Source organism: Lithobates pipiens, unplaced genomic scaffold (assembly GCF_037356315.1).
Source record: "Lithobates pipiens isolate NorthernLeopardFrog02 unplaced genomic scaffold, aLitPip1_a1.2 Scaffold_16, whole genome shotgun sequence".
NCBI lineage: Eukaryota > Metazoa > Chordata > Amphibia > Anura > Ranidae > Lithobates > Lithobates pipiens.
In genome coordinates this window covers 533,357,319-533,378,967 of record NW_027507748.1, presented here as the reverse complement: position 1 = coordinate 533,378,967, position 21,649 = coordinate 533,357,319, and the positions used below count along the sequence as shown (strand labels likewise).

The 21,649-nt window shown below is 45.0% G+C and overlaps 2 protein-coding genes across 2 annotated transcripts in view; one reads left to right on the top strand and one right to left on the bottom strand.

Annotated features, from left to right (window-relative positions):
• GPALPP1 (GPALPP motifs containing 1) overlaps positions 1 to 10,348 on the bottom strand; it is a 65,764-nt gene extending 55,416 nt beyond the window's left edge. Inside the window, exon 1 of the mRNA XM_077483217.1 lies at positions 10,080 to 10,348. Coding sequence (XP_077339343.1) covers positions 10,080 to 10,155 — 76 coding nt within the window. The 5' untranslated portion in view covers positions 10,156 to 10,348. The remainder of the gene's footprint in view (positions 1 to 10,079) is intronic.
• A 119-nt stretch (positions 10,349 to 10,467) lies between these two features.
• Positions 10,468 to 21,649, top strand: part of NUFIP1 (nuclear FMR1 interacting protein 1) — a 51,639-nt gene continuing 40,457 nt past the window's right edge. Inside the window, exon 1 of the mRNA XM_077483216.1 lies at positions 10,468 to 10,851. Within this exon, the coding sequence (XP_077339342.1) occupies positions 10,662 to 10,851 (190 nt within the window). The 5' untranslated portion in view covers positions 10,468 to 10,661. The remainder of the gene's footprint in view (positions 10,852 to 21,649) is intronic.

Here is a 21,649-nt window from a genome sequence, read left to right as displayed (position 1 = left end):
CTCTGGTGCTCCTGGCTCCTCCTGCCTTACGAGTACCGCCCCCCCCCCCCCCCCACCAACCCACTTGCTAGGGAGGGGAATCATGTGGGCGCAATCTTGAGCTGTGTGAGTCTATTGACAGTCTAAGTGCAGCTTGGCCCTGCCCCCTCATCAATGGATTCTATTGACAGTAGCAGGAGCTCCCTCTGCTCCAACAGTCCAGTGGGGAGGGAGAGCAAGAGAGCAGCTCTTGATCAAGACTGGGCTTAGGCAAGCATTTGAGGGGGGGGGGAGGGGGCAAGCTACCCTTAAAGGATTTTTTTTACCCTAATGCAGAATGCATCAAGGAAAAAAAGTCTTCACAACCACTTTAATCTCCTCCTCGAGAGAGTGTAAAGTAAGTTTCTATAATATTTCCTCATAGCTGAGCTCCTCCATGCCACTTGGTTTGGCTGTCCTTCTCTGCACTTTCTCCAGTTCCCCAATAAAATTTTGTTAACTGGTGCCCAAAACTGAACTGCATATTCCAGATGAGATTTCATTAATAATTTGTATAGGAGCAAAATTATGTTTCTGATTCTGTCTCTGGAGCCTTAACACAAGAATGGATTTTGCTAGCTTTAGAAACGATAATGGCATTCAATGCCACATTGAAAAGTCTATGATCCACCAGATCACCCAGATCCTTCTTCACCATTGACTCCTCCAGCAGTTCTCCTCCCAGTATATATGACGCATGAATGTTTTTAGCCCCAAGTGCATAATGTTACATTTATCAAGATTAAACCTCATTTTCTAAAATAGTTGTCTGCATGAATAATCCACTGAGGATGACTTGCAAGTTGGAGACATCCCATAAGCACATAATTCAACTGAGCAGCTTGGTCTCTACAAACACTGAAATAGTACTTTTAATAGGATAAGCTCATCTTTTGTTCCACTCGTATTTAGGGTGAAACATGCAACATGTTTCAGCTCCTGTGACCAAATCTGCCAATCTCCACCGCTCTGTGACAGCTTCATGTGAATAAGTTAACTACAACTACCATCAGCCATCGTGGCTGATGGCTCGTAATTTTCAATGATTTGCGAGGGAGCTGGTGAGCGCCTTCAAAGTTGGATTGTTCCTGCTCTCAAATAACTGCCTGCCCATATGAAGTACTAAAGGAACGAAATTTGGTTTTCTATAGGCAATCGTCCCATTTCTTCTTTTCTTATATAGTTATCTATCAATCTCACAGCCCTGGGATAATTAATCAGACTGCAGTGATGCAACTGTGTGTTTCTTATACTGAGATGCTTATTCTATAAATTGGAGCTGGCACACATCTGCTCTTTGCAGTTAGTTGCTGAAATCCCCATGGACTTTCTAAAGCTGGCAGCTAACTCTGATGGGAACATTTGGGATGAAGACCTTGTCATGCTACTAGAACAGCACAACACTCAAGCGAATAGAGTTTTTAAAACCAGTTGTCAGCCTTCATGTGCCTCTCAATAAGGGATTTCAGTAAAAGCTTTGTTTTGTGAGTAGTGGGAATTAAATGTAAGCTTTATGTACACTGAGATCCTGGCATCCAACTCCCCAATGCATTTTTTTTTAACAGATTAAGAAAGTATTCAAGGCCAAATGGTTGACCAGCCTATCTATAGTAATTCTTCTGGGATTAAAAAGCTAGCCATTCACTTAACCACTTCCCATCCAGGCCAATTCTGACATTTCTCTCCTACATGTAAAATTCATAATTTTCTTGCTAGAAAATTACATAGAACCCCCAAATATTATTTTTTTCAAGCAAAGACACACATACACATACATACATACATACATATATAGCAGCGCTACTTGGCCGCTAGTAGGGGGTTTTAACTAGCGGCCATTAAATTCACCCGCAAAACGAGCTGCCCCATTGATTTCAATAGGGAGCAGCGACAATCCAAAGAAGCTGCTGGCAGGACTTTTTCTGATGCCCTGCCAGCACACTGCTCCAGTGTGAATGGAGCCACTTTTTTCAGGTGCTATTTTTAGCGCTGTAGAGCCTCAATAACGCTGGCAGTATAAAAGAGTCTAAGCGGAAAAAAATTGTGGTTTTCATTTTAGCCAGAATCCTTCAGCTCTACACCTCAGCTGCAAGAATCTGCTGGTTCTTGTGACTGTAATCCAGGGTATGCATACACCAGACTTTTGTTTTTTTGGCAATTCCTTTTACCAGACTTAAAAAAAATAAAAAAATAAAGTTAACCACTTCGTGCCCGCTCTATAGCCAAAAGACGGCTACAGAGCAGACGCTATCTGCCGGGAGAGTGTACCTGGACGTCCTCCTATTTGCTTCCCCTCTGTGCGCCGCCGACCATCGGGACAGTTCTGTATTGTCCCTCGGACACAGCCAATCACAGATCGTGCTAAATGGCCAATCACAGCGGCCATTTAGCATTCAATCGGCCTGTCCAATGAGAGGTTACATAGTTAGTAAGGTTGAATAAAGACATCAGTCCATCCAGTTCAACCTGAGTGAGTGTCTACAATTGTCCCTATCCCTTTACATTGCACACTCACATTGGTCCCTACCCTCAAGGAGCCACAATCCAAGATCCCCAGTTGTATACTAGGGCCAATTTTAGACAGAAGCCAATTAACCTACCTGCATGTCTTTGGAGTGTGGGAGGAAACCGGAGTACCCGGAGGAAACCCATGCAGGCACAGGGAGAACATGCAAACTCCAGGCAGGTAGTGTCATGGTTGGGATTTGAACCAGTGACCTTTTTTACTGCTAGGCGAGAGTGCTAACCACTACACCACTGTGCCGCCATGTAAACATATGAGATCATCTCTCATTGCCGGCTCCCCTCCTCATACAGAGACAGCGTGTGAGGAGGGAGAGCTTCCGTGCTGCAGCGTCAGTGAGAACACGAACACACACACACGCCCACACACACGCCCACCTGTCCCCAGTGCCACCTATCAGTGCCATCTATCATCAGTGCCACGTGCCACTGTCCTGGTGCTCCAGGGCCTTCAAAAGGGTAATAGGTAGTCTACAAGTTAGATGTGTAATTTAGGCTCCTAGAACACTTGATGGTGCTCCCTGCATGTTAGGCCTCTCTAAGTGGCCAGGCTGTGAAAAAGTCCCACACGTGTTATCGTAATACTCAGCAGGAGTAGCAGAATGTATTTTGGGGAATTATTTGTGGTATACACATGCCATGTGAGAGAAATAACCTATTACAATGACCAAATAAATAAAAAACAAAAATCTTCATTTTTCAAAGAATTGTGGGGAAAAACAACACCACCAAAAACCTCACTATGCCTCTTACTAAATACCTTGGAATGTCCAAAAAGGGGCCATTTGGGGGGTATTTGTATTTTCCTGGCTTGTTTGGGTGGCAAGAAATGAGATCGGCCACCAGTACATAAGATGTGATCAATTTTTTATGATTTGCACCACAGCTTGTAGACTCTCTAACTTTCACAAAGACCAAATAATATCCACTAATTTGAGTTATTTTTACCAAAGATATGTAGCAGTATAAATTGTGGCCAAAATTTATGAAACATTAATAATTTGCATAATTTTATCACAGAAAGAAAAAGCGCTTTTTTTTCCCTCCCAATTTTGTCTTTTTTTCATTTATAGCGCAAAAAATAAAAAACCCAAGAGGAAATCAAATGTCACCAAAAGAAAGCCCAAAATTCATTTGGGCACAGTGTTGCATGACTGAGTAATTGTCAAAGTGAGAGCACCGAAAGCTGAAAATCGGTCTGGGCAGGAGGCGTGTTTAAGTGCCCAGTAGACAAGTGGTTAAGAATACATACTTGAATAGATTTTTATTTTATTTTTTTCAACTTGAGTATGTTGACACTTTAACAGAAAATATGAGGTTATCTTCCTGGCTGTGTGAATAACAAGTGTAGCTGAATTACTAGGGCATAGAGAAGGGGATTGTGTGTGCCATTTGGCCTATTTTAAGCCACAAAAATGTCTTGCATTGAGCTCCACCTTTTGGCTGAAAAAGGTAAATGTGAAATAGCCGACAGTTAGGCTGGGTTCACACCGCTGCGGCGGGAGAACCGGATGTGATTCGCACAGCAAATCACATCCGATCTCCGTAGCGCTGCGAGTTCAGCCATACAGATAGTATGGCTGAACTCGCAGCGGTCCCGCAGCAAACTCGCACGGGACCCTTTTTTGGGTCCGCAACGGAATCGGATCGCATGGGGGTTCACACCATGCGATCCGATTCCTGTGCGAGTCGGCAGATCGCACTGCGATATGCCGACGGATCTGGGGGTGTCATTAACATAACATTGACACCCCCAGCCGTCCGCATAGGGCAGTGTGAACTGCCGGCGGGAGGTGTGCGATGCGGGAAAACGCCGCGGATTCGCGGCGTTCCCGCATCGCAGCAATGTGAACCTAGCCTTATGGAAAAATTGCATGGCTAACAAAATTACTGAAAATTGTATTTTAGTACGAGAATTAGAGGGTAAATGCCCCTTTTCAAGAAAAAAGGTGAACTATCACTAAATATCCTGGCCACCCCTGTGAACCATTATACATAACAATGGCCACAATATATAGTGCTGCTGGTGTTACAATTGCAAGCACTCAATGGTCTCCAAAACCATGTGACCATGCTGACCAAATGTGAAGCACTTCTTTCTTCTGGGACACCTTACCGCAGTGGTTCTCAATCTGGGGGTCAAATGATTATTTGTCAAGAGTTGCTGAATCCTGGGCTGTTCCTGAAGCCCGGCTCTCCCAGCCTTTTTTTGGCCACCCAGCTGGGCTGTTTCTTGAGCCTGCGGCTTCTCCACTTGACTTCCTCACAGCCGCCCATTCAGTTCACGGCATGGCTGGGGGGCAGAGACTAGAGGTCAGCTGACTGGTCAGGAATGTAAAATGGGAGGGGCTGGAAGAGACCCTCTCTCTTGCTTTCCACATAGGTGTCACTGCTATGAGACATCACAAAGTCGGAGACAGAGCGAGTAACACTACCTGTGATATTTGCCATTAAAAGACCCCACTACAGTTCTCAGATCAGCAGATGACCTTGATCAACAGCACCTAAGCTGGCTGATCAGAACTCCTCGCCAGCACTGCCACTCATCTCATTCTCAGTGGTCAACACAGCCACATAGCTGTGCTGACCAATAAGCACTTGTCAATGCCAGCTATAGGATGAGCACTTTCTTTGGGGCTGAGTATTGCAGCGTGCTGACTGCTACACTGGCAGCATGGGGACATCACTACCACTATGAGCAGTGGGGTTCAGATGGGTGGCCAGGATATTTGGCATTAGGTCACCTTTTAATTTTTGGTGAAACAGAGAAATGAAAATAATAAAAATATAAACGTTACCTCCACAGTGACAAGTACCATTTAAAACCCTTACATATACACCCAGTGAAGTGACTGGCCTCAGGTGATACAGAGATGAAAACAAATCTTAGCTGAGCTCAGTGAGGTGGGCTTTGATAGCTAATTGGAAGGAAGTGACACCTACCCCCCCCCCCCCCCCCCCCACACACACACACACACACACACAGGAACAGAGCTGAGGCTGTCAATCAGCTTGAGATCCCTCCCATGTCACCTTTTTTCTCTGTGTCAGGAAAACTTGTCAGAAGTGATTTATGCACTTTAACAATGAGAGAGGAAATACTATTCCAAAAAAATAAATAGGGGACTTTAAAGGCACCGTACTAAAACCAATGACACGTGGCAAGTAAAAAAAAAAATAATTTTGATAAATTAAAAAAGCAGCGGAGAAACCCCCCCCCCCAATTACCACATATACAATACATACAAGTAAGAAAATTTGTGCTCATAGACTAGATGCTAATTATGTATTTTTTTGGAGAAAACTATGAATTTTTGTACTGTCAATCGTTTTTTTTTTTTTTTTTGTTTTTAACTCTTCCAGGTGCTTCCACGGTGACCCTGTTGAAGCAATTCTGACTGCGAAACCTGTTGGCACAGATAAGCTAGATGTTTTAGCATCTAATCTATTTATGCATTTGTACAAATGTTATCTTACTTGCATTTAATGTTAATGCAGTAATTAGGGTTCTTCGCTGCTGTTTAATGTGTCAAAATACATTTTTGTTTTACTTACCGTATATACTCGAGTATAGGCCGACCCGAATATAAGCCGAGGCCCCCAATTTACCCCCAAAAAAACTGGCAAACTTATTGACTCGTGTATAAGCCGAGGGTGAGACATGCCTGTCCATCCCTGTGTGTGTGTCCGTCCATCCCTGTGTGTCCGTCCATCCCTGTGTGTCCGTCCATCCCTGTGTGTCCGTCCATCCATCCCTGTGTGTGTGTGTGTCCATCCATCCATCCATCCCTGTGTGTGTGTGTCTCCATCCATCCATCCATCCCTGTGTGTGTGTGTCTCCATCCATCCATCCATCCATCCCTGTGTGTGTGTGTCTCCATCCATCCATCCATCCATCCCTGTGTGTGTGTGTCTCCATCCATCCATCCATCCCTGTGTGTGTGTGTATCCATCCCTGTGTGTGTGTGTGTGTCTCCATCCATCCATCCATCCATCCGTGTGTGTGTGTCTCCATCCGTGTGTGTGTGTGTGTGTGTGTGTGTGTGTGTGTGTGTGTGTGTGTGTGTGTGTGTGTCCAGCCTACCTGTGTCCCGAGCCTTTGTCCCGAGCCTCCGTCCCGTGTCGTGCCTTGCCGTCGTGCCTTGCCTTCGTCCCGTCCCGTCCCGTGCCGTGCCTTGCCTTGCCTTGCCTCCGTCCCGTGCCCTCTTAGTCGGCGGCCATTGTAAAATTCAAAAGCCGCGCCTCCTCCTTCGCCTGTGATAGGCGGAACACTGAATTTCCCAGCAGCCTGTGTTCCTCCTATCACGGACGTCGTATCATCCTCGTCCGTAGTACGAGGATGAGACGACGCCCGTGATAGGCGGAACACAGGCTGCTGGGAAATTCAGTGTTCCGCCTATCACAGGCGAAGGCGGAGCCGGAGGCGCGGCTTTTGAATCATAGAATGGCCGCTGTCTGTCTGCTCGACACGCTGATCGAGCGGGCAGACAGCGATGACTCGAGTATAAGCCGAGGGGGGCACTTTCAGCCTCAAAAAAGAGGCTGAAAATCTCGGCTTATACTCGAGTATATACGGTACAATGTTTATTTGGTTATAGTATGGTGCCATTTAAAGGCCCCTATTTTTTTGGAATATTGCATTCTCCCACTCCTTGTTCTAGTATATTTGAAATTGTACAGTCTTTCCCTGAGATATGGTGATATCACTGACTTCAAAGTGAGCACTAGATCAGCCTTTGTCTCTTTTGAGCATTCATCTATCTTGCACCACCTGAGCGGTGGCTGACGGCTGAACTGACCAAGTGACATTTCTGAGGAGGATTGTGCGAGTCCTGGGGAGAGTCCAGCTGGGTCAATAGCATTCTAATTTGATCTCGCGTTTCATGATACCCGCATTGGTGCAAATACCAAGCACTTGCACACATGCAAATGCTCCAAAACAAAGGCCCCTTTCACACTGGCACCTCTGTGTAACAGATTCCGCTTGCTCAGTGGGGGCACAATTCGTTCCTCTGATCCCTGCTGTCCCGCTTTCCTCTATGGGGAAATCAGATGGAAACGGGCCACCTGTACGTTTTCATCTGATCCGCCAGACAGATGGAGAATAGGACCACCATCCGTCTGGATTTTGCAGACAGGATCAGATTGGATAGCGGCTTGATCTATACGAAGCCTCAATATGACCTGTATCATGAGGGTCAATGTTATAAGGTGAGCGTATGCCCAGAATGGAAGAATTTTTTTTTCACTGGATTTTATGGACTTGACCACAGGTTATATACGGTACACAGTTTTGTTTGATATTTTGATTCATATGCAATTTACTAGTGCAGCATAGCCACATTTAATAATTTGGGTGATTTTTTTCACTTTTTGCTTACAGCTTTGGGTTTTATACAGCTGGTGCGCAGGGTCACTTTGCATACAAATCTCATCCATAGGCCCCAAAGTAACTACAGGAACAAAGTAGTGATGTGAGGGCCAGTGAGAGAAACCATAGAGTAGAGTAAAGCGTGGTACAAAGCATCTGAAACACTCAGAATTGTCAGTTGTGAAGATACCGCTGGGGGCCGTAGTGCTATAAACCCATAAAGTTTAAAATTGTTTACTATTGGACAGCTAAATTATTAGGCTTCATTCACAGGGCCGATTAGGGTCATACACTGCCAAGATTAGGTGGTGGAAATCACAGGTATGCGTGTGTGATCAGCCATACAAATTAACAATAGGTGTCATGGCTGCTTGCATATCAATGGACAGCCAAGGCGCTACACACAGTTGAGCAAAGATGAGCAGTTCAGGACTCAAAAGCCTCATTTATACAGCTGTTTAGCCCCATACACCAGATTCCAGTGCCAGTGCGGCTGGAATGACAGTTGTATGTGAATAGTGGCAGCTGATCAGCCGGTACAGAGCAACGACAGGCTGACAGCAACTGTCATTTGCATGGAGTCAGATGTGTTCAGGCTCAGACACCCATCCCTAAAACCCCTTTCACACCAGGGCGTTTTGCAGACGCTATAGCGTTAGAAATAGCGCCTGCAATCCGCCCTAAAAAGGCTGCACCATTTTCTGTAGTGTGAAAGCCCGAGGGCGCTGGCAGGACGTCAGGGAAAAGTCCTGCCAGCAGCTTCTTTGGAGCGGTGAGGGAATGGTGTGTTTACCGCTCCTCTACATTGAAATCAATGGGGCAGCGCTGTAATACCGCCAGCAAAACACCGCTATTGCGGCATATTGCCAGCGGTTTTAACCCTTTCTCAGCTGCTAGGGAGGGTAAAAGCGCCCCGCGTGCAGCCAAAATGCGCAGCTAAAAAAAAGGGGCGTTTTAATATCCACGCTATGGGCAGTGTGGTGTGAAAGGGGTCTAACTGAAGCTAACCGCTTGGTGTGCAGCTACATGTGAACAGCGATAGCTGTGCTCAGCCTTTGAATACTGCAGGCTGAGCAAATGCTGCCATCTCACACCAGTCATTTAAGCTGCAAAAATCTTCTGCTTCTTGTCGCTGGAATCTGATGTATGCAGATAAATGGTCACATGTAAGAGGTCATCTGGGGCCGCTCACCTGCCCCTAATTGCATGCAAAATGTCAGATGTCCATTTACACGCGAACAGCCAGGGCATCAGTTATTGACCTGTACAGGCTTCCTTGGATGATTGCAGCCATTGGTAGGTTGGACAGACCATAGTCTGAGTAACACATAGCTTTCCACTGCAGTGAGTGGCCTGATCTTAGAGCAAAACCATGAAGAATAGGGGTGCTTACTTGACCGGTAACCATGGGGGGAAGGCATGGGAGGAATGAGCCCAGGAAAGGATTCAATTGAGTGGGTACATTAACTAGAAACGTGTTATACAGCGAGCTGCCGGCTGTATCAGGGGAGCGCGCCCGCAAGTGCTTCTCACCATGGAGGGAGCTCGCATGAACATGAGAAGTACCTGCGGGAGGGAGCCGAGACAGCCGCCGGGGGATCCCAGAAGAGCGGGTTCGGGGCCACTCTGTGCAAAACGAGCTGCACAGTGGAGGGAAGTATAACATGTTTGTTATAAAAAAAAAAAAAAAATTACTTTACAATCCCTTTAAATCAGCCGCAGAACCCGTGTAATTCATGTGTTCGGGTCTAAAGGGATGAGGTGGCAACTCTACATATGACCAGTCTGGGCCTGCCTGATGCCAACGGTGAATGGCCTGACTAAAGCCCAGACGCTAGGCTGCAATTTGTGGCAACCAGGTGCCTGGAATTTGTCAAGCCTTATGACCGGTAAGAAGTGCTCTTCTATGTCTGCCTGGGGACACCGGATCAGTTTGTTTCCTAACAGTGATCAGCAAGCAGTGAAGGATGAAATAAACCAGCATTGCAATCTTCATATGTAAACTATACGAACAGTAAAGCTAAGAGGAGCTTTACTCTTCACAGCCAATCAAAAAAAAAAACAATGCCAGCTTTGATCTGATTGGTCGCATTCACGAACCCACAGCATTCTAGTTTGTACTTCCCCCACCACCTTCAGTGTATTGCCGTGCTGTTCCCCGTCTCACCCTCCTCCTTGTCTTCCTCTTCGTTAGCAGTACAAAAACCTGGAGGCAGAGCCGGACCGATTATATCCTGGGACATCTTGAACTAACCCGTCGCGGCTATGTGACGTGCCTAAAACGCGCCATTTCCGGTCCAATTTTGAGCGTGCACGTCAAATCGTGGCAGGAATACAATTCTAGCGTGAAACGACAGGGGTAACCAATCTAAGCGAGCAATGCCAGCCTCGTCTAAATAAAGCGAATACAAAACCCTGAGCGCCAGTGTTTCGACCGATTAGACGACATGTCAGAATTTGGAAAGTGACGTTCTGTCCCTGCTAACTATAATAGGAAGTGACGTATGCGCTTCAAGCTGGTCATGTGGCCGCAGTTGGGCCATCTTTGATTTGGGAATGCCATTCATATAGAATACATTTTAATGATTTCGTTTAAATAAAGCGGGTGAAATATGCTAGTCCGATCTAATTACACACGGGTGATAAGTGTTTGTTAATGGAGTCTACTCTGAGGGCTGTGCTGTTTGTTATGTTATAGGTACCCGGAAGTGAGTGGTGCACGCACGTTGTCATCCTGTATGCTTCAAGCATGGAGTACAGTGCTCCCTATCCCGCTCCCGTGCTTCGTCCTCCGGTGTTCTCATCTCCTCCAGACTCCGGGCCTCCGACACCGGCACAGGTCTATGGACACTGGCCGCCTGCTTCTCCCCAGAGCCCCTGGTATGGAGGATGGAGTCAGTGGGGTCCCCCGCCCGGGTATTTCCCCGGTCTGCCTCGAGGTAAGTGATGAGAGGAGGACACCCACCTAGGAATGGGCCATAGCCGGACACTGAGCACCCCTATTTCCATCTGATCTGTGGTAAAGGAGGGAAGTAGACTGTGCAGTGCTGTACAGGCCCAGGTTGTTTTTTCACTGAGGGGCCACGCCATAGTCTAGCACCGTTTGCGATCCAGTTTTAAAGTGCTTGTTTTTTTTCTTTAATTGTACCTACAGGAAAATGTATAATAAGGCTTAGCTGTAGGTACTGTGAATATATCCTAAACTTGCAGTGTTTAAAGTGGTTGTAAACCCTTACAAACCACTTTGACCTACAGGTAAGCCTAGATTAAGGCTTACCTGTAGGTCCAAGCAATATCTCCTAAACCTATATGGTTTAGGAGATATTTGCCCGAAAATGGGCACCGCAGGTGCACTGAGCGCGGCATTTCCAAGAATGGAGCTGCCGCGCGTGTCGACTCCCTTGCGCATGCGCGGGAGTGGCGGCTTCGCCGAATGACCGCGGCGGAGCTGCGCGACCCCACCAACAAGATGGATACGGCGGACTACAGGGGACAGTGGCGACTTTGCCGGCTCCTGTGTCAGGTAAGTGACGCATAATGGGCTACTATGCGATGCATAGTAGTCCATTATGCTTTGCCTTTGCAGGGGATGAAAGAGGAAGTAAACTCATCAGGGTTTACTTCCTCTTTAAGAGCTATTAAGAGTGCTTGCAGCTGGTGCCTTCGCCTGCGCTTATGCTCTGAAGGTCTGGCATACCGCGATCAGGATATTCAGAGCTGGGTACTGTAAACGAGGGGTCCTGCATGCACAGGAGTTTAATCATCATGCCCCCGGCCACTCATGTAGTTGGAGGCCACAAACTCAGGAAGATCGGGTGAAGATGGAAGCTCTCTCATCGGTGACAGCGTGACGCTGGAAGGCTTCGTTTTAAAGTGGTTCTGCACCTAAAAAAAAAAAAAAAAAAAAAAAAAAATATATTAATAGCCAGCAGCTACTAATATTGCAGCTGCTGACTTTTATTAAAATCACACTTGCCTGTCCCAGGGTCCAGCGATGTCAGCGGCAGATGACGAGCCACCGCCGCCATCCTCTGTCAGGGAATCGGGAAGTGAAGCATGGCGGCTTCACTGCCCGGTTCCCTACTGCGCATGTGCGAGTCGTGCTGCGCGTCTCTTCAGATCCCCCGCTGTGTCCTGGGAACTGTGTGTTTCCCAGAACACAATGGGGGGGGGGGGTGCGTCTGCGGCGGTCTGCCCGGAAGTGGGTGCAGATACCTGGATTATCCAGGTAACTGCACCCCCCTCCCCCCTGAAAGGTGCAGATTGTGGCACTGGAGGGGGGGAGGGATCAGATTAGCGGAACTTTCCCTTTAGGGTGAAGAACCCCTTTAAGGTAAGCCTCCCTTAATTTGCTAGTATGCAGTGCATGCTAGCACATTATGCGTTTGTCTTACTGGGCCAAGCAGCTTCCTTCTGCTTAAAAATCACAAGGGGTGTCCACCAGGTAGGGGTGCCATTCACAGAATGCTTTGTATTTATTACTTTGAATGCTGTACTCGATGCCAGAGATGGCTCCTGGACAGGGAATTTGTGACCTGGTTATTTTGGTTATGGTTCCTTTTAAGGGGAACAACTTGGATTACATTTTTAAGTATTCAGGGGTTCCAGGGTAGTCTGCTTGGAGAAGAGAGAACTGATTCACAGTGCCTAAAAAGAAGTTCTGGGATTATTTTCTGTCCCCCCTCCCCCCCATCCGGGTCTAAGGCTGAGAACCAAGCAATTAAACGTCACTGATCGCGTGTTCTCGAAGCTCTAGACTCTCCCTCGCGGGAGCAGCCGGCTCAGGCTCTGTGTCTCGCTGAGAGGCTGAGCCGGGTTCCAGTCCAGGCATGTGGGTGGATAACAACCATATGGTCATGATCTTTCCCAAGCCTGGGTCTGGTCTGTGATGTCAGCCAACAGCGGGCTTAAAACTACACTCCTGTGATTCACAGGAGAAGTACATCCAAATAAGTCTTTGCTGTACCTCTCCTTTAATTCTGACCCATAATTCAGGAGCTCTGAGAGACTTTAGGTGGGAAAGAACCAATGCTGCTTGCAGAGGCAGTGGTCCCAAAAGAATTTAAGATAAGTTCACCTTTACAAAAAAAGTAAAAATAATGCACTCTTTTAAAAAAACATTTAACATTTTTATTTTATTTTTTTAATGTAAAAAAATACGCATTTATTGTTTTTGTAATGGACCTGTTAAGCATTGGGTCCACGATCAGCAGATTGTGGGTGTAATGCCACAGTCCTGCAGACTGTGTAGATGTCTGGCCGTACCTCCGATAAAACTAGACAGGTACACTGACAGGAAGACTTAAAGTGGAGGGCCACCCTGAAAACGAAAAAATATTAAAAATTACAAAAAAATATAAAAAAATGAAAAAAATTATTTTTTTTTACTTACCAGAAATGCCTGTTGCTAGGCACTTTCTCCTAATCTTCCTCTTCCTCCTCCGCGGAGATCTTCTGTCTTCTCCCTTCGTCGCGGCGTCTTCTGGGTAATGAGTCGCGCTGTGTTCTGGGAACTGTGTGTTCCAGAACACAGCGCGTCCCATTCAGAAAGCGCTGCGGGACTCGCGCATGCGCAGTAGCGGCGGGACGCGCGCATGCGCAGTAGGAAACGGGCAGTGAAGCCATCAGGCTCCACTGCCTGTTTCCCTTACAACGAATGGCGGCGCCGGGACCCGAGAGCCGAGGGTCGGCCTCGGGCGGCCGACATCGCGGGCGCCCTGGACAGGTGAGTGTGTTTATTAAGTCAGCAGCTGCAGTGTTTGCAGCTGCTGACTTTTTTTTTTTTTTTTTTTAAACGGACCTCCTCTTTAAAGTGGTTGTAAACCCTTACAACACACTTTGACCTACAGGTAAGCCTAGGTTAAGGCTTACCTGTAGGTCCAAGAAATATCTCCTAAAACACCGCTGTCCTTGGGCAAATATGGTGGAACTTTAAAAGTGGAAAAAAAAAAAAGGTGAACTTATTATTTAATGCAGCTAAGTCCAAAGTTCATGTTCTGGTTTAATATGTCCTCTCTGGTGTTTTGGATATATATTTTTTGTGGTCACCGTATTTATTGGCGCTGTCTCGGAGTACACTGGACGAGTGCCATCAGATTACATATACCCTGTTTCCCCTAAAATAAGATCTAGCCTGATTGTCGGTGTTGGCTGCAATATAAGCCCTACCACCCAAATAAGCCCTACCCTGTTTCCTCAAAAATAAGCCCTACCCTGAAAAGAAGACCTACAAGGACTTTAACTAGGGCTTATTTGGGGGGTAGGGCTTTTATTGCAGCTATCACTGACAATCACACTAGGTCTTATTTTAGGGGAAACAGGGTAGTAAGAATCTGTTTTCTCGACGGCGTCTGTAATGGGAAATTCCATCTCCTGGGCTGCCCTTGGATGACTGTTCTGCCTATTGTAGGAGATGGGGCTTCCTATTAGACGACGATGTCTATAATCTGACGGCGCTCGTCCTGCCCCGTTCCCTGTCCCCTCTGTTGTTGCTTTTATGGCAACGGTAAGGCTGTAGATGGGCACTGATTAGGCTGCATTGATGGGCACTGACTCTTATTTTGATTCACAGTTCTTTATTTTTTAAATTTTAATTTCTTTCCTGAAACTTCCATCTTAAAGTGAAGGTGCACGTTTATACACTGATGAATACGGCATATCCAAATAACGCACCCAAGCTCATCCTTAGTCCTGAGCAGCACTCAGGGATTCGTTGGGGATGCAAAAGATATATTTATATTCAAATAACATGCCCAAGCTCATCTCTTCATCACACACAACCACAAAGGCAAGAGAATTATTGTTGGGCAGTTTATTAGTACTCGGACAAACACACTAAGACCAAATATTAATGGTTCAAAGAATGTCAGGCAAAATGGTCAGCCCTCATGCATGTTCAGTTCATCAAATCTGGCCCTCTTTGAAAAAAGTTTGGACGCCCCTGAAAGGATACGTTCATCTTTATATAAATAGATAAAATAAATGCACATCTTTTTGCACGTAAAAAGTGTGCATTTATAATTTATTGTACTTGGAGCTTGCAAAGAATTGCACCCGCGATCAACAGATCAGTAAGCTGTCTGCTTGTACCAGGTATGGGTAGGCAGTTGCACACTAAGGATGAGCTCAGGCGTGTTCACATGGTCCAGGTGCAGAGCCTGCCAGGAAGTCGGCGCTGCGCTAATCAACGGCAGTGAGAGATTGTCGTGATGCGTGGCTGCAGACATCGGAAATGGCTCGCTGCCTGTGATTAGCGCTGCGCCGAGTTCCTGGCGGGCTCTGCACATGGACCATGCGAACATGCCTGAGCTCATCCCTATTACACACTGACAGGATGTATCGGTGAACTACCTAGAGCACTGAAAAGTGCCGCGGTTGTTCACTGAGAACTACTAGTTGACAGCCACAAAGGCTGTCGGTACTTGTAGTTCTTCTCAGTTACAGGACACGGCCTCAGAGGCCATGTTTGTGTGTGTTTTTTTTTGTTTTTTGTTTTAAAGGAAAAGTGTATGTATGTATGTATGTCTACATACAGAAATAGGTACAGACTATCATTCCATTGATTCAGTAGCATCAGCAGTCCAGGTCTCGTTAAGTCTAAAATCCTGGAAGCTGCTACACCTCCCAGCTGTTTGTCATTTCTCCAATGGTCATCAGTGTTAATCTGTCATGTCTGTGCTTTCAGACTCATGATTTGCTATTTTAAAGGAATCATACCAAGCACAATTTTAATCAGTTCTGGTGACTATACTCTGGAGAATCTTCTCATCGTTGCTAGCGTTCTAGATGTTTTTGAAGGGACTTGTAGTGCATTTATCTGTTTTTGGAGGTGGTCATCAGTGGCAACATCCAGATCTCTCCTGCACGTTTCTTTTAAACTTGTAGATGCAATGTTTTTGGTGAGTATATACACTATTTATTAAGCGGTCTTAATGTATAAGTTAAACTCTGCTATTTAAAAAAAAAAAAAGGGTTCTGAGGAGCTTTATGCCATAATCTGCTAGTATGCACAAATGATGCCCTCCAGCTGGTCCTGGTGTTCTGCCGTATAGTGTCCGGCCATGAAATGCGCAGTACGGAGCAGACGAAGCTTCGGAAAATTTCCGAAGCTGAACGGCGCCTGCGCCGTGAGTGGAGGTGGTAGCCCCACCATGAGTGGAGGTGGTAGCCCCACCATCCAAGCGGACATAGGGTTGTGAGTATTAAAGGGCCCCTCGTGGGCGAGCTTCGCTCGCCACGCTTCGGGCTCGGCCTCGCTGCGCTCGGCTCTTTTTTATTCCTACTCTATGTCCACTTGGATAGTGGGGATAGAACCTGGACTCACGGCGCAAGCGCCGTTCATCCTCGGCAATTTTCGGAATCTGTGTTGCTGTGTACTGCACATGCGCAGTACACAGCGGACACTATCCGATGGAGGACTTTATTAGACAAGACACTGGGTGTTCCTATCTTTTCCTAGTCTTCCTTTTGGGTTTGCTTCATTTGGCTACTTGAATCATCGGGCCACGATGACTTCCCTCCCGCGCATGTGCTTGGGAGTCGCCACAGCACTACCTGTCTGTTTAAAAGAAAAAGATTTTGTTTAAATGCACTTTAACCACTTTCAGACCGGACCATTTTGCTGGTAAATGACCAGAGGTCTTTTTACACTTTGGCACTGCGCTGCTTTAACTGGTAATTGCGCGGTCATGCAATGTTGTACCCAAACGAAATTTGCGTCCTTTTCTTCCCACAAATAGAGCTTTCTTTTAAAGGTATTTGACTGATTCTGCGATTTTTATTTTTTGCGATATAAACGTAAAAAGACCGCAAATTTTGAAAAAAAATGATATTTTCTACTTTTTGTTATTAGAAAAATCCAATAAACTCAATTTTAGTCATACATTTAGGCCAAAATGTATTCAGCCACATGTCTTTGGTAAAAAAAAAGTCAATAATTGTATATTTATTGGTTTGCGCAAAAGTTGTCACATCTACAAACTAAGGTACATTTTCTGGAATTTACGCAGCTTTTATTTTATGACTGCCTATCTCAGTTCTTGAGGTGCTAAAATGGCAGGGCAGTACAAAACCCCCCCAAATGACCCCATTTTGGAAAGTAGACACCCTAAGGAAATTGATAAGAGGCATGTTGAGCCCATTGAATATTTTATTTTTTTGCCGCAAGCGATTGAATAATGACAAAAAAAAAAATTTTTTTTTTTTTTTACACAAAGTTGTCACTAAATGATATATTGCTCACACATGCCATGGTTATATGTGGAATTGTACCCCAAAATACATTCTGCTGCTTCTCCTGAGTACGGGGATACCACATGTGGTCGACTTTTTGGAAGCCTAGCCGCGTACGGGGCCCCGAAAGCCAAGCACCGCCTTCAGGATTTCTAAGGGCATACATATGTCATTTTACTCCTCACTACCTATCACAGTTTTGAAGGCCATAAAATGCCAAGATGGCACAAAACCCCCACAAATGACCCCATTTTAGAAAGTAGACACCCCAAGCTATTTGCTGAGAGGCATGTTGAGTCCATGGAATATTTTATATTTTGCCACAAGTTGCGGGAAAATGACAAACTTTATAAATTTTTCACAAAGTTGTCACTAAATGATATATTGCTCACACATGCTATGGGCATATGTGAAATTACACCCCAAAATAAATTCTGCTGCTTCTCCTGAGTACGGGGATACCACATATGTGGGACTTTTTGGGAGCCTAGCCGCGTACGGGGCCCCGAAAAACCAAGCACCGCCTTCAGGCTTTCTAAGGGCATACATTTTTAATTTCACGCCTCACTACCTATTACAGTTTTGAAGGCCATAAAATGCCAAGATGGCACAAAACCCCCACAAATGACCCCATTTTAGAAAGTAGACACCCCAAGCTATTTGCTGAGAGGCATGTTGAGTCCATGGAATATTTTATATTTTGCCGCAAGTTGCGGGAAAGTTAGAAACTTTTTATTTTTTATTTTTTTTTTTCACAAAGTTGTCACTAAATGATATATTGCTCACGCATGCCATGGGCATATGTGAAATTACACCCCAAAATAAATTCTGCTGCTTCTCCTGAGTACGGGGATACCACATATGTGGGACTTTTTGGGAGCCTAGCTGCGTACGGGGCCCCAAAAGCCAAGAACCGCCTTCAGGCTTTCTAAGGGCGTAAATCTTTGATTTCACGCCTCACTACCTATTACAGTTTTGAAGGCCATAAAATGCCAAGATGGCACAAAACCCCCACAAATGACCCCATTTTAGAAAGTAGACACCCCAAGCTATTTGCTGAGAGGCATGTTGAGTCCATGGAATATTTTATATTTTGCCACAAGTTGCGGGAAAATTACAAACTTTTATTTTTTTTTATTTTTTTTTCACAAAGTTGTCACTAAATGATATATTGCTCACACATGCCAGGGACATATGTGAAATGACACCCCAAAATAAATTCTGCTGCTTCTCCTGAGTACGGGGATACCACATGTGTGGGACTTTTTGGGAGCCTAGTCGCGTACGGGGCCCCGAAAACCAAGAACCGCCTTCAGGATTTCTAAGGGGGTAAATTTTTGATTTTACACCTCACTACCTATCACAGTTTTGAAGGCCATAAAATGCCAAAATAGCACAAAACCCCCCAAAATGACCCCATTTTGGAAAGTAGACACCCCAAGCTATTTGCCGAGAGGCATGGTGAGTATTTTGCAGCTCTCATTTGTTTTTGAAAATGAAGAAAAAAAAAAATAATGTATATTTTTTTTCTTTTTTTCAATTTTCAAAACTTTGTGACAAAATTGAAGGTCTGCAAAATACTAACCATACCTCTCGGCAAATAGCTTGGGGTGTCTCCTTTCCAAAATGGGGTCACTTGGGGGGATTTTGTGCTATCTGGGCATTCCATGGCCTCCGAAACTGTGATAGGCAGTGAGGAATGAAATCTAAAATTTACACCCTTAGAAATCCTGAAGGTGGTGCTTGGATTTTGGGGTACCGTACGCGGTTAGGCTCCCAAAAGGTCTCACACTTGTGGTATCCCCGTACTCAGGAGAAGCAACAGAATGTATTTTGGGGTGTAATTTTACATATAACCATGGCATGTTTGAGCAATATATCATTTAATGACAACTTTGTGCAAAAAAAAAAATAATAATAATAATAATGTATTTTTTCCACAACTTTTGTCAAAATATAAAATATTCCATGGACTCGACATGCCTCTCAGCAAATAGCTTGGGGTGTCTACTTTCTAAAATGGGGTCATTTGGGGGGGTTTTGAACTGTCCTGGCATTTTATGCACAACATTTAGAAGCTTATGTCACACATCACCCACTCTTCTAACCACTTGAAGAAAAAGCCCTTTCTGACACTTTTTGTTTACATGAAAAAATATTTTTTTTTGCAAGAAAATTACTTTGAACCCCCAAACATGAAGTGTTTTTTTAAAGCAAAAGCCCTACCGATTAAAATGGTGGGTGTTTCATTTTTTTTTTTCACACGGTATTTGCGCAGCGATTTTTCAAACGCATTTTTTGGGGAAAAAACACACTTTTTTTTATTTTAATGCACTAAAAATCACTATATTGCCCAAATGTTTGATGAAATAAAAAATATGATCTTAGGCCGAGTACATGGATACCAAACATGACATGCTTTAAAATTGCGCAGAAACGTGCAGCGGCGACAAACTACGTACATTTTTAAAAGCCTTTAAATGCCTTTACAGGTGACCACTTTAGATTTACGGAGGAGGTCTACTGCTAAAATTAGTACCCTCGATCTGACCTTCGTGGTGATACCTCACATGCATGGTGCAATTGCTGTTTACATATGCCACCAGACCAACGCTTGCGTTCCACGTTGCGCCTTAGCAGGGGGGTACAGGGGTGTTTTTTTTTATTAATTTTTTTTTTATTATTTATTTTGCTTTTTTATTTTATTTTTAAACTGTTCCTTTCATTTATATATATTTTTTTATGATTTTTATTGTTATCTCAGGGAATGTAAATATCCCCTATGATTGCAATAGATAGTGACAGGTACTCTTTTTTTTTAAAAATTAGGGTCTATCAGACCCTAGATCTCTCCTCTGTCCTCAAAGCATCTGACCACACCAAGATCGGTGTGATAAAATGCTTTCCCAATTTCCCAATGGCGCTGTTTACATCCCGCAAAATCTAAGTCATGAAATGTTTGTAGCTTCCGGTGTCTTAGGCCATAGAGATGATTGGAGCCATTCTGGTCTCTGATCAGCTCTATGGTCAGCTGGCGGAACCACCGGCTGCATTCTCAGGTTCCCTGTTGGGACAGGAGAGCCTGAGAAAACCATGGAAGATGGTGCGGGGGGGGGGGACATTCCCTCCCACTGCTTGTAAAAGTAGTCTAGAGGCTAATTAGCCGCTAGGATTACTTTTACATAAAAGCCGACCGCTGGCTGAAAAGAATGATACCAAGATGATACCTAAACCTGCAGGCATCATTCTGGTATAAGCACTCAAAGTCCCGCAACATACCAGTATGTTGCTGGAACTGGTTGGGCATATATTGTAATTTTTTTTTCATGCAGCCTGTGGGCTGAACGAAAAAAAAATATTGATCGGTGGGTATGCCCACCATTAGATACCACCCTTCATCCACCCACTTTCTAATGGTGGGCATACATGCACCATTTATATATGCCGAAGCATGGGGGCATCCTCCCGCAAAAGGTAGGAGCAGATCGCTCCTCCACCCCTTATGCCCCCATGCTTCGGCATATATGCTCTTTTTTTAACTGTGGTGGTGAAATCACCTCCGACAGCGCTGGAGTCGTGGCTTTACGTATCGTGGGAGCAAACGCTGTTGCTGTCAAGATAAATAAATCCACGCTACAGCTGAATGGCGTACCTGAAAACAAAAAATGGTTAACAATAAAACATTGCAGAATAGAATACAGTACAAAGGAGCAGAACAATAGAGAGAGAATAGAGAGAGAGAGAACAATAAAACGACAACTATTTTTGGTTTTTTTATTTTATATTTTTTTTGGTTTTTTGTTTTTTTTACTTTTTTTTTTTTTTTTTTTTTTTAAACACTTTTTTATGTAACTTTAACACTTCTGTTGTAACGGTTCCAGCGGTTTGGGTCTCTCAAAATGCGATGGCATCTTGGGAGACCCTGTGAACGTGTGCCTAGCCTGTGCAATGCTGTACACTACGCTAATACTCAACTAGTTCATGGTAGCGTTCAAAACATTCACCAATGCAAAGACCAGGATTGTCAGGACAGCGGGGACAACAATAACGGGTGTCACGCCTAAATCCGCGCTTTCTGCAGACACGACATTTTCTTTGGGGGGCTCGTTGGGTAGGGGTACTCGGGAGGACATAAATATAATGCCTCTCATGCAGCCGGCTTACTGCATCTGGTAGGGGAAGGTGAGGTGGAGCACCGTCTGGATACAGAAGGGCTCTGACGATATCCTCCTGGAATTTGAGGAAGGATCCAGTCCGTCCTGAAGCTTTGTGTAGTACATAAGCATTCAGTATAGCCAATTGGAATAAATAAACAGACACTTTTTTTGTACCAGCGTCTGGCCTTACGGGCAACTAGATACGGCGCCAACAACTGGTCATTGAGGTCCACCCCTCCCATGTTAAGGTTATATTTGTGGACACAGAGGGGTTTCTCCACAATACCAGTCGCCGTAGGAATTTGGACCGTCGTGTCTGCATGAAGGGAGGTAAGAACGAAAACATTCT